General features: G+C 50.5%; 1 protein-coding gene across 1 annotated transcript in view; it reads right to left on the bottom strand.

Annotated features, from left to right (window-relative positions):
• The window catches only part of MDGA2 (MAM domain containing glycosylphosphatidylinositol anchor 2), a 436,731-nt gene that overhangs the window by 65,700 nt on the left and 356,040 nt on the right, over positions 1-14,991 (bottom strand). Inside the window, exon 10 of the mRNA XM_075427304.1 lies at positions 292-440. Coding sequence (XP_075283419.1) covers positions 292-440 — 149 coding nt within the window. The remainder of the gene's footprint in view (positions 1-291; positions 441-14,991) is intronic.

The raw sequence follows: 14,991 nt of genomic DNA, 5'->3' as shown, positions 1-14,991 counted from the left end.
ATAAAATAAAATAAATAAAATAAATAAAATAAGAATAAATTAAAATTAAATAAAATTAAATTAAAATAAAAAATAATAAAATAAAATAAATGAAATTAAATAAAAATAAATTAAAATTAAATTAAAATAAATTAAAGTAAAATTAAAGTAAAATAAAATAAAATAAAATAAAATAAAATAAAATAAAATAAAATAAAATAAAATAGAATAAAATAGAATAAAGGCCTGGCAGTCCTCACAGCTGTCAGCACTCAGAAGGCACATCCTGCAAAAACAGATTTCTCTCCTCACCTGCCTAATCCCCAGGCGATAGGCAAGGATGCGGTCCACGGCGTCGGGGTTCATCTGGGTCCACTGGAGACTGTAGGAGTAGACGCGGGGTCTGTTCTGCCACAGAGGGTTGTAGGTGTCGTAGTAGAATTCGGGAGCGTAGGCTTTGCCTGCAGGAGACAGAACCAAAAACGGGGAGAACAGAGAAACCGGAGTGACCAGGCAGGCAGTTCTGGAGCCCAGCGCTGACACCAGCCTGCAGCTGCCCTCTCCCCCTCTGTTTGGGGTAATTTGGTTAAATACCTTCCCGCAGAAACACATTGTGGAATTATTTGCCTCCATCCAGTTTTTTAAAGGATTTGTGGCGACCGTTTGCCTTTATCGCTAACTCCCTTCTCAGGGGCATCCGTGGCCCGGGAATGGGCAGGGGAGAGGAAAAATGAACGGAGCTCCTAGCACAGGGAAGCTGGAGTGATGTCGCGTGCCTCTGTGCTCCTTTCTCATGGCCCAGCTGACTAAAACAGAGGTACCAAAACAAGCTGCACTCCGCTGAGCAGAGAAAGACTCCGTGACAGCTGCTCTACCTGGCACAAATAATAAGAAATGACATTCGGGAGCTGGAAGTACAAGACGGATATCTCCAGCAACTGCTGCCTTCACCACATCTCCTCCTCTCCAGCCTCCCAAGCGAACCCGCGCACCAGCCGTCCTTGGTAACACCGCAGATGCACACAGAATCACAGAATGGTAGGGGTTGGAAGGGACCTCTGTGGGTCATCTAGACCAACCCTCCTGCCGAAGCAGGGTCACCTACAGTAGGCTGCAGAGGACCTTGTCCAGGCGGGTCGGGAATATCTCCAGAGAAGGAGACTCCACAGCCTCCCTGGGCAGCCTGGGCCAGGGCTCTGTCACCCTCAGAGGGAAGAAGTTCTTCCTCATCTTCAGCTGGAACTTCCTCTGCTTCAGTTTGTGCCCATTGCCCCTTGTCCTGTCACTGGGCACCACTGAAAAGAACTTGGCCCCATCCTCCTGACACCCACCCTGCAGATATTTGTAAGTATATATCATATATTTGTAAGTATATATTTGTAAGTATATATATTTGTAAGTATATATTTGTAAGTATATATTTGTAAGTATATATTAGGTCCCCTATAAGTACTGCTGCCGCAGTACTTTGTTTAGCTGAAGAGACCGATTTGCACAACAGGGAAACGACATCACACCGTGCATGTTGGCTACACGAGCGTTTCACCAGGACGTTATTATTATAGCCTTCATCCTTCATAAATACAAAAAACCTAAGGATGATTTCCCAAATATACGACTCAACATTGCTTGAATTCACTACAGTTGAGTTCCTTTTGACTTCAACCCGTGAATACTAGTGATGCCACCACACGCAAATAACTTTTGCGCCTCTGGAGTATCCCATCAAGAGTGACAAAAATGACACAGAGTGCCCAATCTGCTTGCCTAGCCATGGGGTTGCGTAGGGTAGCTGAGCCATCTAGACCAGGTGTGACACAGGACAAGAGGTATAAAAGACCCGGGAGCTCTAAGAGACCTAGGACCTGCTAAAGCCATAGTTGGAGCTACATGCACTGTCCTAGAGCACCTCGTATACCACCAGGCACCTCTCTATAGGCAAGGCAGTGGAGTCCATAAAGGCTATGAGCACATGTGGTAGGCACAGGGATGTCTGCAAATACCTTTGAGAGAACTCCACTCTACTGGAATACGTGATTCACACATACCCCCACAAAATCTTGGTGGATTTGTCCTAAAGGAAAGTCAAACAATGCTAGAGCACACACCCGTACGTGCCAAAGAGACACAGATCAGTTTTCTATTTGTAAGTCATTTTGCATTGATCTTTTGTTAGCACGTCGTACCAACAACACAGCGCTGCTTCCATTTCTGAAAGCAAAAAGGTTTGGATTGACTTCAAACAAGTTCTAACAGCTGGGTTTGTATGAAGCATTGTTAACTACGAGATTTTGTCATGAGTGATATAACTGGAATAAAACCCCAAGTCAAAGACTGAGTTCCTCCCTGAGGAGAAGGACTTGGGGTTGATGGTTGATGAGAAAATCAACATGACCCAGCAATGCGCGCTGGCAGCCCAGCAGGCCAGCCGTGCCCTGGGCTTCATCCCCAGCAGCGTGGGCACAGGGCGAGGGAGGGGATTCTGCCCCTCTGCCCCGCTCTGCTGAGACCCCCCGGGAGTCCTGCGTCCAGCTCTGGAGCCCTCAGCACAGGACAGAGCTGGAGCTGTGGGAGCGGGGCCAGAGGAGGCCCCAGCAATGATGCGAGGGCTGGAACCTCTCTGCTGGGAGGAAAGGCTGGGAGAGCTGGGGCTGGGCAGCCTGGGGAGGAGAAGGCTGCGGGGAGACCTGAGAGCAGCTGCCAGTGCCTGGAGGGGCTGTGAGAGAGCTGGAGAGGGGCTGGGACAAGGGCATGGGGTGATAGGACAAGGGGGGATGGCTTCAAGCTGAAAGAGGGGAGATTTAGATTGGATAGAAGGATACAAGGAAGAAATTTTTTACAGTGAGGGTGGTGCAACACTGGCACAGGTTTCCCAGAGAAGCTGAGGATGCCCGATCCCTGGAAATTTTCAAGGCCAGGTTGGACGGGGCTCTGAGCAACCTGGTCTAGTGGAAGGTGTCCCTGCCCATGGCAGGGGGGTTGGAATGAGGTGATCTTGAAGGTACCTTCCAACCCAAACTGTTCTGTGCTCCTGTGATCTTTCATGGAACAGGTCTATCCTTTCCCTGACTGGCTCTGCCTCCCTTCTCTGGAGTTTCTACGCTTTGAGCTCAATGCTGTTAGCAGCAGAATGGGGGCAAACACAAACCCGCTCTGCTGTGTTAAATGCTACATTTTGTCACTTGAATTAAGCAAAAAGGAGATGAAACATTTGCAGATGTTATCTTCCTGTGAAGGTCTAAAAGAGACTTGTCATTACAGAAAAAAAAAAGCAGAATGAGGTCTTTCCACCTCCCAGAGCTTATACCTTCTTCTTCTGTTTCTGCGGGGATTTTGTCCATGGGAGTAACTATGAAATGCAATGAAACACACAGGACAGTCTCGTGGGAAGACATGGTTTGCCTTCTCATGTCGACCTATGGGCAGGGTATGCATTCGTTACTCACCTCCTTTAATTTGGGTATGAGGAGCCTGTGCCAAAATTCACGCTGTATTTTGGTATTTTCTCCTCAAAACTGTTCTTATCTACAAGTGTAAATAGAGACGGATGGAGAGGCATTTTGACCTAGAACTCTGGGAATTTCAGTCATCCAAAATGTAGTGAAAAGACGGGAAAAGTGCGTTAAAGAGGAAAATCTTGTGAATATATACCAATCTTCCAGGTATTGATCAAGCTTTTATCTTTGGGTGTGCCATCCCTTCCAACCATGCTTTTCTTTTCCAAGGATGAAAAGCCCTTTTAGCCAAGAAATTTTTGCCAATTGCCCAACGAAGGTGGACATTCAGTTAGGCTGGACTAGAGCAGACAGGGTAGAGCTGAAGTAGCAAACAACAGCGGTCTGAGGAAAAGAAGCAAAGCAAAAATGCTGTTTTAAGAAATGTAATTTGAGATAAATGAAAAGAGAATCAGAGGTCGATCAGATTTGTTTTCCTTGTTTATGTACGGTGGGAATAATGGAGAAAAGCTCTTGCTGAATGCAAATTATAATCTTTCACCTTCTACTGCGGGTGGACATACTGGCATCTCTGGGGGTCTACAGAAAGGATCCATAATTAGACGCTTGTCACAATATGGGCACTTGAACAACACCGTCACCTTTTGAGAAATAATGAGGACTCCTGAGAAGCTGCATTATCCTAAATCCCTCTGAACAGAAGAGCTTTCTGGCGCGGATGGAGACGCTGAAAATTTAACAATACAACATTAAGACCTTGACTTGCGAACTTCAGCAGAACAAGAAAGCCGGGCAGTGTTTCACAGCACACGAAGCGCAGACGTCACCTTTGGAGACGCGAGAGCTATGAGACACGGAGGCTGTCTGCCTGGGCTTGGCACGCGTGCCCCATCACCGTGACCGCTTGCTCCGATGCCGGACAAACATCCTAAGCCTGCCACCACCCAACCACTCCACTTCCAGAGACGATGCTGACACAGAATCACAGAGTCACAGAATGGTAGGGGTTGGCAGGGACCTCTGTGGGTCACCCAGCCCAACCCCCTGCCCAAGCAGGGTCACCCAGAGCAGGCTGCACAGCATTGCGTCCAGGCGGGGCTGGAATATCTCCAGAGAAGGAGACTCCCCAGCCTCCCTGGGCATCCTGGGCCAGGGCTCCGTCATCCTCAGAGGGAAGAAGTTCTTCCTCATGTTCAGCTGGAACTTCCTCTGCTTCAGTTTGTGCCCGTTGCCCCTTGTCCTGTCACTGGGCACCACTGGAAAGAGTTTGGCCCCATCGTCCTGACACCTACCCTTGAGATATTTATAAACATTTATTAGGTCCCCTCGCAGTCTTCTCTTCTCCAGGCTGAACAAGCCCAGCTCCCTTAGCCTCTCCTCGGAGGAGAGATGCTCCAGTCCCCTCCTCATCCTCGCAGCCCTCCACTGGACTCTCTCCAGTGGCTCCTCATCTTTCTTGAACTGGGGAGCCCAGAACTGGACACAATACTCCACGTAGGGCCTCATTAGGCAGAGTAGAGGGGAAGGAGAACCTCCCTCGCCCTGCTGCCCACACTCCTCTTGATGCACCCCAGGATCCCATTGGCCTTCTTGACAGCCAGGGCACACTGCTGGCTCATGGTCAACCTGTCATCCCCCAGCACTCCCAGTCCCTCTCCGCAGAGATGCTCTCCAGGAGGTCTGCCCCAAGCCTGGTCCAGCAAAGCTCATGCTCTGCTAGAGAAATCAAGAGATGATGAAGAGTGCAAGAGACCTAGCAACCGCCCTTGGCTTAGCACGACTCGAATGTGGCGAGGCAGTGGCTTACCTGGCTGAAAGCACCTGCAGTACAGGTCACCCAGCAGCCAGCCTCCAGCCCTGGCCATGCTTGGAAGAGGTTATCACGTGTTCTCCACCTGCAGAGACGTCTGAAGCATGCAGTGCGTGGGGCTGCTGTCCCTTACACCCCAGCTGGGCATCCCTGGGGGTTCCAGCTCTACCTCGACCTGTCTTGCTTCCTACAACCACGCCAGCCTCACCTTGCAAAGGCAAACTCCCTTCTTTTGTTCCGAGTACAGGAAATATTTCTCTAGCTCCCATCATTCGGCCTTTATAAGCACAGGCAGCAAAAAGGGCCTTCCCCTCACTCCCTTCAGCTTTCGCAGCATTCGAGGATGTGTTAAAACCCATCAGGACAGGCGGGCAGAGCTCAGCCTGCCCCTGGGACCAAACCTCGCCGGGCTTCAGCCAACTGGAGGTAGCTGCGACCGACTGCCCGCTCCGCCATTACCCATCGCAGGGGATTTGGGTGCGCTGGGAGGGACCCCAGGTCCGTGCTGATTCAGATGTATAGGGCAAAATGGTGAAACTCTTCTGGGTCCTCAGGAGGGTGACGGAACCCTGGAACAGGCTGCCCAGGGAGGTTGTGGAGTCTCCTTCTCTGGAGATATTCAAGACCTGCCTGGACAAGGTCCTGTGCAGCCTGCTCTGGGTGACCCTGCTTGGGCAGGAGGGTTGGGCTGGGTGACCCACAGAGGTCCCTTCCAACCCCGACCATTCTGTGATTCTGTGATTCTGAGGGTGCTGGTCGGAGGAGCAGCTTGCCGTGTCCATCAGTCAAGGGAGGTAGGCTGGGCAAAGGCAGGGCAGCTTCCGCAGGATGCAGCTGGGATGCACCCAGGATCCCTGGAACGGGCAGCCGCTCGCTGACGTGCTGCTCCAGCAGGTCCCGAGGGACGAGAGTTTAATGCCATGGTATTTTTTGTCTGTTAAGGCAATCTGAAGTTGGGTTTAGAGCTCCATTAACGTGTACTAGTTTTAATTAATCCCTCCCTCTGTGCTCGCACTGCTGGAATCCGAGTAACTGTGATGCTTGGGGCTCTGCCAGGGAGAGGATACACGACACACTTTGATGTGGAGTATATTGTTTGTTTTCCTTTCTATCACTAGCAAAACATTGATTTTTTTTTCACCTTTTGAACATGTAGCACGTGCAATATACAGACGGCTGGGATGGTGTTTGCGGAGAGGGTGGGAGCAGGGTAAGGAGAGCTAACACCGAACGCAGTTTTGCCCTTCTGGCCTGGCCCCTGCACAAGACGAAAATGCATAAAGACATGTTTCTGTTTGAAGGCTACACAGCTAAAATAAAGTGTGAATTCCTCACCGGTATGCCGGCAGAGGCCACCCAGTACGACCAGCACAATTACAAATCCTGCTGCATTTGTCGCTCTCGTTCCATCAACCCGAATGCATCCGCATACGAAGCCTACAATTCTCAATTACGGCTAACAGCACTCCTGGGCACGCAGGGGCTGTTCGGGATTTCAGCTGTCTCCCTCCTCAGGGTAGCACAGGAGGAAGGAAAAAAATGCAGCACCCAATCCTCCGTTCCCATTCATCTGGAATCACGAGCACGTCCCAGCCCTGCGAAGCTCCAGGATTGTAGAAACACTGCAGAGGTCTGTGATTATTGGCCGTGAGCAGCAATTTCTCCTTCTTGTGTCTTTATTTTCAAGAAGCCAAATGGCTTTTTTTTATTGGGTGTGTTTGGTGCATTTTCTGCATCTCTACTCAATGCCCAGCAGATCAGCAGCCAGGGAACCATCCTAGCCACGGACCCTCTTCCAGGGCAGCAGCCACAGTCCCCACTTTGTCCCCCATCACTGTAGTTAAAAAGTGCTACATATTCATTTCTATAAAAGTCTGAAATAGGACTTCAGGGAGATGGAGCGCTGGAACAGGATGCCCAGAGGTTGTGGAGTCTCCTTCTCTGGAGATATTCCAGACCTGCCTGGACAAGGTCCTGTGCAGCCTGCTCTGGGTGACCCTGCTTGGGCAGGGGGTTGGGCTGGGTGACCCACAGAGGGCCCTGCCAACCCCTACCATGCTGGGATTCTGTGCTGTGATACCAGAACTCGAGACCTATTGATCGGAGGACATGACGGTGATTAATTAGTGTGGCACAAAGGAACGCACGGCCCAAGGTCCTTTCTGAGCAGCAGTATCCACACTAACGTGTCTGCTGGGTGGGATGAGAAGATGCTCACTGCCAAGATGTACTGAGTGTGAGCACTTACTCAGTTCAAGAGTGCTTCAAATAGTGGATAGACAGCTAGGGCCAACGTAAACAGGCATTTTCCTAGGGAGAAAAACCTTACCACCTGCAGACAGTAGCAGTGTCTGAGCAAGCTTCAAATGAGCCAGGATCTCTACCGAAAGCAGCGCGGCTGCTGCACTGATGCGCCCAGGCAGGAGAACGTGGCGGCTGGCAGACCAGTTCTGAACTCAGACAGAGCGCGGAGGCTGCTGCGGTCCAGCGGAGCATTTCCCCGCGCTCACCGCCGGGTCTCGGGATTCAGCACCGAGACGGACGTGCCAGCGTGGTTCCGCTATCAGGAGCCGCGCAGCCGCAGGCACGCAGCAGGCAGGGCATCGTCCAGCTTCTCATATGAGGAAGAATCACAGAATCACAGAATGTCAGGGGTTGGCAGGGCCCTCTGTGGGTCACCCAGCCCAACCCCCTGCCCAAGCAGGGTCACCCAGAGCAGGCTGCACAGCACCGCATCCAGGCGGGTCTGGAATATCCCCAGAGAAGGAGACTCCACAGCCTCCCTGGGCAGCCTGGGCCAGCAAAGTAGAGAAAGCCCACGGAAAAACACATTTAACAATAATGAATTTAGAAAAGACATCCATGAAAGTATTTTGTAGTATGTTTGTGTTTTGTTTTTTCTGGGGACAGGCTGAACTGGTTCCAGGTGCGCTGTATTCAACAGGGGTTGTTCCAGCAGCACAAACTCCCCCGAACACGCGTTATGGGGACGGGCTGCATCGCTCAGCCTAAGCCCCACCAAAATGCACCCAGACCCGGCCAGGGAGGAAATAGTCCCTGGGAAAAAGTGGGATTTGGGAGAAGAGAAACGCAGTGCACTCTGCAGAAGCAAAGGAGCAAGCCGTTTGCCCAGGGGGGTGCAGCCGGAACACCCTTCTCCTGCCACGCAAACCTCCTCCAGAGCAGAGCCAGCCCAGGGACGGGACTCTGTGACACGGCTCACAGCTGACTGGTGACATTTCACGAGAACGAGAAGCTCTGCCGCACCTCCAGCATTGCAAACGCCCTCCAAGTGCCAAGGTGCACTGCCTTTTTCTTCCTTTCTAGCATGAAGCCTCCCCAAGACAACCAGGAGCATCCCTGAGTTTCAGCAGGGGAACGGGGCACAAAGCAGTTTGCAAAACCGCCTCAACAGCCCTGGCCCCATCGTCACCTCCAAGCCCTGATCACCGCTGCTCCTGATTTACAGGAATACTTGCCAGTGTGGCACGGGGTACAGCAGGACTTACCCAGGCACTCACTAACGCACAAGAAGGTACAGCTTGCTTGAATATAACCGATACGATGTGTTTATCCATGTTTCTAAACAATAATTAGTTTTTCATTGAACACGCAACAGCTGACCAAGCCATAAGCAGACACGCATGTGTTTCCAATGTATGGATGAGGTGACAGCAGCTCACCAGTATTAAAGAGCATACTATAGTAGGCAGCGTTAAAACATCATCATTTTCTGATGGATAAGAGTCTTCAGGTTACAAGCCTGGCTCCAGTAATTACCTATTTCATAATGAATCTGAGACTGGATCAGGAAGAGGAACAAGCATCATCTGTCGCCGGTCCCAGTGCGGCGCAGCAAGCGCAGCGCTCTTCCCCAGTAACCCTCCCTCTCACTCACAGAGCCCTTTTGCAGTCAGCAGCATCTGCATTTGAGTTCAGTACATCCAAAATATTCTCTGCCGACTCTCTGCTACTGTAAGGTCAAAAATGGTATGAAGGAAAGTGATTTACAGAAAACAAGCAAACAAAGAGAAAAGCCAATTCCCCTGCTTACTGTTCAATTCGTGGTGCATTGCATCACACCCCTGGGGTCTCAGCAAACGCTGGAGCACTGTCCTGAACAGAAGGGGGTTGATGCACGTACTCAGATGGGTCCTGAGCTGGTACCTGTCAGAGAAACTCCTCGACCAGCCACAGGAGGTCTTCCCGATGTCAGATTACTCGGTCAGATTACTGTGTCATTTATCCCTTAGAAATTTAGGAGAATAAAATATTCTTCTAAGCAATTTGTTCCGTTTCAGTTGCCGGCACATGGTTTCCAAAGTAAAGTAAGAAATCAAGAACACACACCAGGAATTTAAATTGTGATGAGTGCAAACCCAGCCCACTGGTTTCAAGCAACGGCAATAAACTGAAAAACAACTTTCTCTCCCTAATTACAGCAGCTGACTACGTAGCCCAGATGGAGTTGCAGAGCACCGAGTTGGTGTTTGTGCTGCCTCGTCACGCAGAAACACACAGTAGTAACCGTGCAGGAACAGCACCAGCAGCAGTGACGGCTTTGGTAGACACGCAGACAGAGCACGAAAGGAATCATTTCCTCGCGTCGTCTGTTGATGTTCCCCTGATCTTCATATCTATTTCTGCTAATTTGCTTCATGTTCCCCTGATCTTCGTATCTATTTCTGCTAATTTGCTTCATGTTGGACGGTTTGCCAGTGCAGCAGCTCTGCTGCCATATTGGTAGCACATCTGCACCTTCGCTTATCACGAGAAGGAGTTCAGTATAGCGGAATCTCTTCTCTGGAGATATTCAAACCCACCTGTGCAACCTGCTCTGGGTGACCCTGCTTGGGCAGGGGGTTGGGCTGGGTGACCCACAGAGGTCCCTGCCAACCCCGACCATTCTGTGATTCTGTGACAAGCGATGATCAGGGCGTCTTGCACTTTATAACAGCAGCTATAAACGCTCAGGGACAAATGAAATAAAATCAAGATATTTACAAATGCTGCGCTTTTTGGCAAATTCAGCTCCAGACCTTTCTATCTTTAAAACGCATGACGTGTATAAATCCTAAACAAAACAATATATTTCACTGTGTAAAATACTGGGAGACGCAGAGTTTATGAAAAATGCTGCCCATTACTGTGCTCTGTTTTATTACAGGTTATCTATTTTATCAAGGATTTTCAATAAGAAAGAGAAGATACTTTGTTCTTTATTTGCATATGTGAAAGGAAATATATGTCTTCTCCTAGATCTGTTCCTCCTCTCAGCACAGTCCCAACCCTGCAGCCAAATCACAGAGTCACAGAATGTTCGAGGTTGGCAGGGACCTCTGTGGGTCACCCAGCCCAACCCCCTGCCCAAGCAGGGTCACCCAGAGCAGGCTGCACAGGAACTTGTCCAGGCGGGGCTGGAATATCTCCAGAGAAGGAGACTCCACAGCCTCCCTGGGCAGCCTGGGCCAGGGCTCCGTCACCCTCAGAGGGAAGAAGTTCTTCCTCATCTTCAGACGAAACTTCCTCTGCTTCAGTTTGTGCCTGAATCGTCCCTGTCACCTCCAACCTCCCTGTAATCTCACACCTTCCAGCTCTCCTCATCCCTGTTTTGGGCTTTCCACCACCACTGGCCCTACTGCCTGTGCGCACCCGTCACCATCCAGGTGGGTGGCTGATGCACGAGCAGCTCAGGATGCCTAGCACAAAGGAATGCATTTCAACACTTGCAAAAGTCTCTCCCTATGATTTGTTGGCCAAAAATGCTCTTGCAGGAGAACATCCATTTTCATATAGCCCCGGTCCCTTTGGAAGCTCCAACTGGTCAGGTGGCAGAACCAGCCGCCCACCCTTGTTCTCCCCAACTTTCACAACAGATTTAATGAAACAACCTTCCTCCTTATTGAAAGCTCGTTGTTCTTCAAAGCTCACTCTTCAAATTGTTCATTCAAAGCAGCTTTCTGAGGGTCCTCTGATCTCTTACACCATTCAGAGGCTCCACCTACAGCCCTCTTCAATATTCAGTATTTCATATGCCACCAGCTTCACACTAGAAGTTACCAGCACTTCTTCTGCCACAGCAGTCCAGCTCTAACCAAACTAAACGCTTGGCTTACTCCTGTCTCCAGCTACACGGCTACAAATCTCCTCTTCCCCTGCAGCCACCATCCTCTCATCACTTACTTTTGGATGCTGTTTTTCATTTGGAACTGTCTGTAGAGTCTTAAATCTTCCCATTTGGACTGCTGCATTGTGTGTTTCGGCTGCGCAGCATCTCTAAGGCATTGCCTGGCAGAAGCATGAGGATTCATGGCAAACAGTGCAAACGTGGCCTTCCCTCTGTCCTCCTAAAGAGTGACTGCAGGGACTGGTACTGCTGGAGTCGAACACGGAGTCCGAGAGTCACAGTTATACAGCCTACACCTGTAGCCTCACTTGTGAGCCCAGGTAAATTTGGAAATAGTCATTTGTTCTTGTATAAGACAATCAATAATAATTAAATACTAAAATAGAAATAATTACTAGAAAATAAAATACATAAAATATAATAAAAAAATAATTAAATAATCACAGAATCACAGAATGGTGGGGGTTGGCAGGGACCTCTGTGGGTCACCCAGCCCAACCCCCTGCCCAAGCAGGGTCACCCAGAGCAGGGGGCACAGCACCGCGGCCAGGCGGGGCTGGAATATCTCCAGAGAAGGAGACTCCACAACCTCCCTGGGCAGCCTGGGCCAGGGCTCCATCACCCTCAGAGGGAAGAAGTTCTTCCTCATCTTCAGCTGGAGCTTCCTCTGCTTCAGTTTGTGCCCGTTGCCCCTTGTCCTGTCACTGGGCACCACTGGAAAGAGTCTGGCCCCGTCCTCCTGACCCCCACCCTGCAGATATTTAGAGGCATTTCTAAGGTCCCCTCTCAGCCTTCTCTTCTCCAGGCTGAACAAGCCCAGCTCCCTCAGCCTCTCCTCGTAGGAGAGATGTTCTAGTCCCCTCACCATTTAATATTTTTAAATATTTAAAATAATTGATAATATAAATATAATACAAAAAAATAAAATAAAAATAAATAGAAAATAGAAAACTAATAATAATTAAAAATTAAAAATAATTAATAGCTGCCGGTCAGACAGGAAGGAGGCAGAGCAGGCTGCGGGGCAAAGCCTGGACTGAAGCCCAGAGCTCCAGACCATCAGCTGGGCTCCTGCTCCACCAAAACCAGGTTTGCCACGGGAAGATCTCTGGGCTTTGGTGTCCAGGAAAGGACAGTCTAAGCCAGAACAGGCTCGGCAGCTGAAGAGGCGTTTAATTGCATGGTCGTACTAAAGCTAATCAAGAGCGAACGCTAATAATAAATAATCCCCACAAAGTAGGCGGATGGCGCTGCTCTTCTGGGGAATTGTTTTACTGCAGGAGCAGCTGACCACATACTCGTTGCTCCCAACACCCTGAACTTGAGGATGATGTTTTCCTATGCTTCCCAGGAAAAGTCTCTTCCCAAGGGATACACAGATGCGCTAACATTGCAGGGAAGGAATGATACGGGAATCAAACTGAACTTTAAAATGCCTAATTGGAGCACAAATTTAAATGTACATATACTCTGCCCATCCCAAATGATTTAAGAGGGTCCCACTCCAGGTAGGGAAAGTCTGCTTAGAACCAGTAAACCAACATCTCACTTCACATTTAAACCAACACAAGTTTACACCATGGTGCACACTACGTGTTCCACCCATGAGACGGTTTCTCCGCCCGCCCTGTACCGATTCCTCCCCCTTCCTCCCATGTTCCCCGGCACCGATCCCGCGCAGGACCCCAGCGCCGCGATCCGACGCCTCGCCAGCGATAACCAAACGTGACATCTGCTGGCTGAGCCGCGGAAGAGCTCGCGTTGCTTCTCTGCCATTCCTCCTCCTTCCAACACGGGAAAACACACAGTTCCTTCTCACATCAAGACCCGGGCTCACCAAGCATTAAACACGACGCGCTGCTGAGTTTCATTTCAATCTGCTTGGGTCCAGCATGTCCGTGTCTTGGACTAGATGACCCACAGAGGTCCCTTCCAACCCCTACCATTCTGTGATTCTGTGATTCTGTGATTCTGTGTCTGTTGATGAGAAGCTTCAATACAATCTGAAATTAGGTTGGTAACGGGGCACGAGGTATTTGGGTTTCCTTTCAGAAAGGTCACGACAAAACGCGACCTGCGCGGTGACGTCCTGGGGGAGAAATAACCCCAGTTCAGCCCAGTCTCCGACGCTGGCTGGTTCACAGGCACTGAGCCCCCTTTTTATAGGCGAGCTTTCTGCAAGCTCCCGTGCACAGATACAAATACTCGCCATAATTCCATGTAGTAACTTTTACAGATGCGTATTTGCTTACAAATATCTGCAGGGTGGGTGTCAGGAGGATGGGGCCAAGCTCTTTTCAGTGGTGCCCAGCGACAGGACAAGGGGCAACGGGCACAAACTGAAGCAGAGGAAGTTCCAGCTGAACCCAAGGAAGAACTTCTTCCCTCTGAGGGTGACGGAGCACTGGAACAGGCTGCCCAGGGAGGTTGTGGAGTCTCCTTCTCTGGAGATCTTCAAGACCCGCCTGGACAAGGTCCTGTGCAGCCTGCTCTGGGTGACCCTGCTTCGGCAGGAGGGTTGGACTAGATGACCCACAGAGGTCCCTTCCAACCCCTACCATTCTGTGATTCTGTGATTCTGTATTACACACACCCTACACAGAGGTGTGCATACACGCATGTTTGCAGACCCATCTCTGTGCCTGTCTAGGAATCAGTTGCTAAAGCAAGGTGAAACACAGCTCAACAGCAAACAAAGCGGAGCCTCTGCTCGAGGTGCAGGCAGTAATTTACCTGTCACCGAAGCGAACTCTGCAGAAATCCCCCGGGAACCGCAGGCGTGGCAGGGGGAAGCAGCTTCACTTGCCACTAAGTGCTAAGGACCTGGTAAACGAAGGGTGGGTAGGGAAAAGCAAGCAGCGTCACGCAGAGAGCAGGGTGCTGTCGTGAAATTGTAAATAACAGCGTGTCACCACACGCACGTCAAGAAAACGGCGGCCTCTGAGGAGCGGGTGAGGTGGGGATGCTCTGACAACGCCTGGCAAAACACGCGTCTGCGGATCAGAGCGCAACACGGAGTCGCAGAAGAAGCATCTGCAGCCAGGAGACGATGCGGCTCTGGGCAGTCCTTTGGGAGCAACGCAAGGAACCGGCTCCATCCCTCGGCCACGTCGCTCCCCCAGCCTGTGGGTGGGCCTGGGGTCAGCGCTGCATGGCCGTGGCTCCATCCGTCAGTCCCAGCTCAAGCCCTGCTCCTTGGCCAAGCTCCCCTGACACTTCCTAAGCTAATCATAGAATCACACAATCATTAAGGTTGGAAAAGACCTCTAAGATCATCCAGTCCAGCCATCCCCCCAACACCCCCATGCCTGCTAAACCATGTCCCCAAGTGCCACATCCACACGGTTTTTGAACCCCTCCAGGGATGGGGACTCCACCACTGCCCTGGGCAGCCTGTGCCAATGGCTGACCGCTCTTCCAGTAAAGAAATTGTTCCTAATATCCAATCTGAACCTCCCCTGACGCAACTTGAGGCCATTAACTTTTCATTATAAGGACTTTTTAGGCAGCCGTAAGCTCTCCCCTCTCGGCATTCAGAGCCTTGCAGCTGCCTTGTCCCCATCCCTTCCCTACCACAGGCTCCCCATTTCCTGGTAAACACAGCAGCTCGTGACCGCTCC

This window comes from Opisthocomus hoazin, chromosome 7 (genome assembly GCF_030867145.1).
Source record: "Opisthocomus hoazin isolate bOpiHoa1 chromosome 7, bOpiHoa1.hap1, whole genome shotgun sequence".
Lineage (NCBI taxonomy): Eukaryota > Metazoa > Chordata > Aves > Opisthocomiformes > Opisthocomidae > Opisthocomus > Opisthocomus hoazin.
This window is presented reverse-complemented; position numbering and strand designations above follow the sequence as displayed.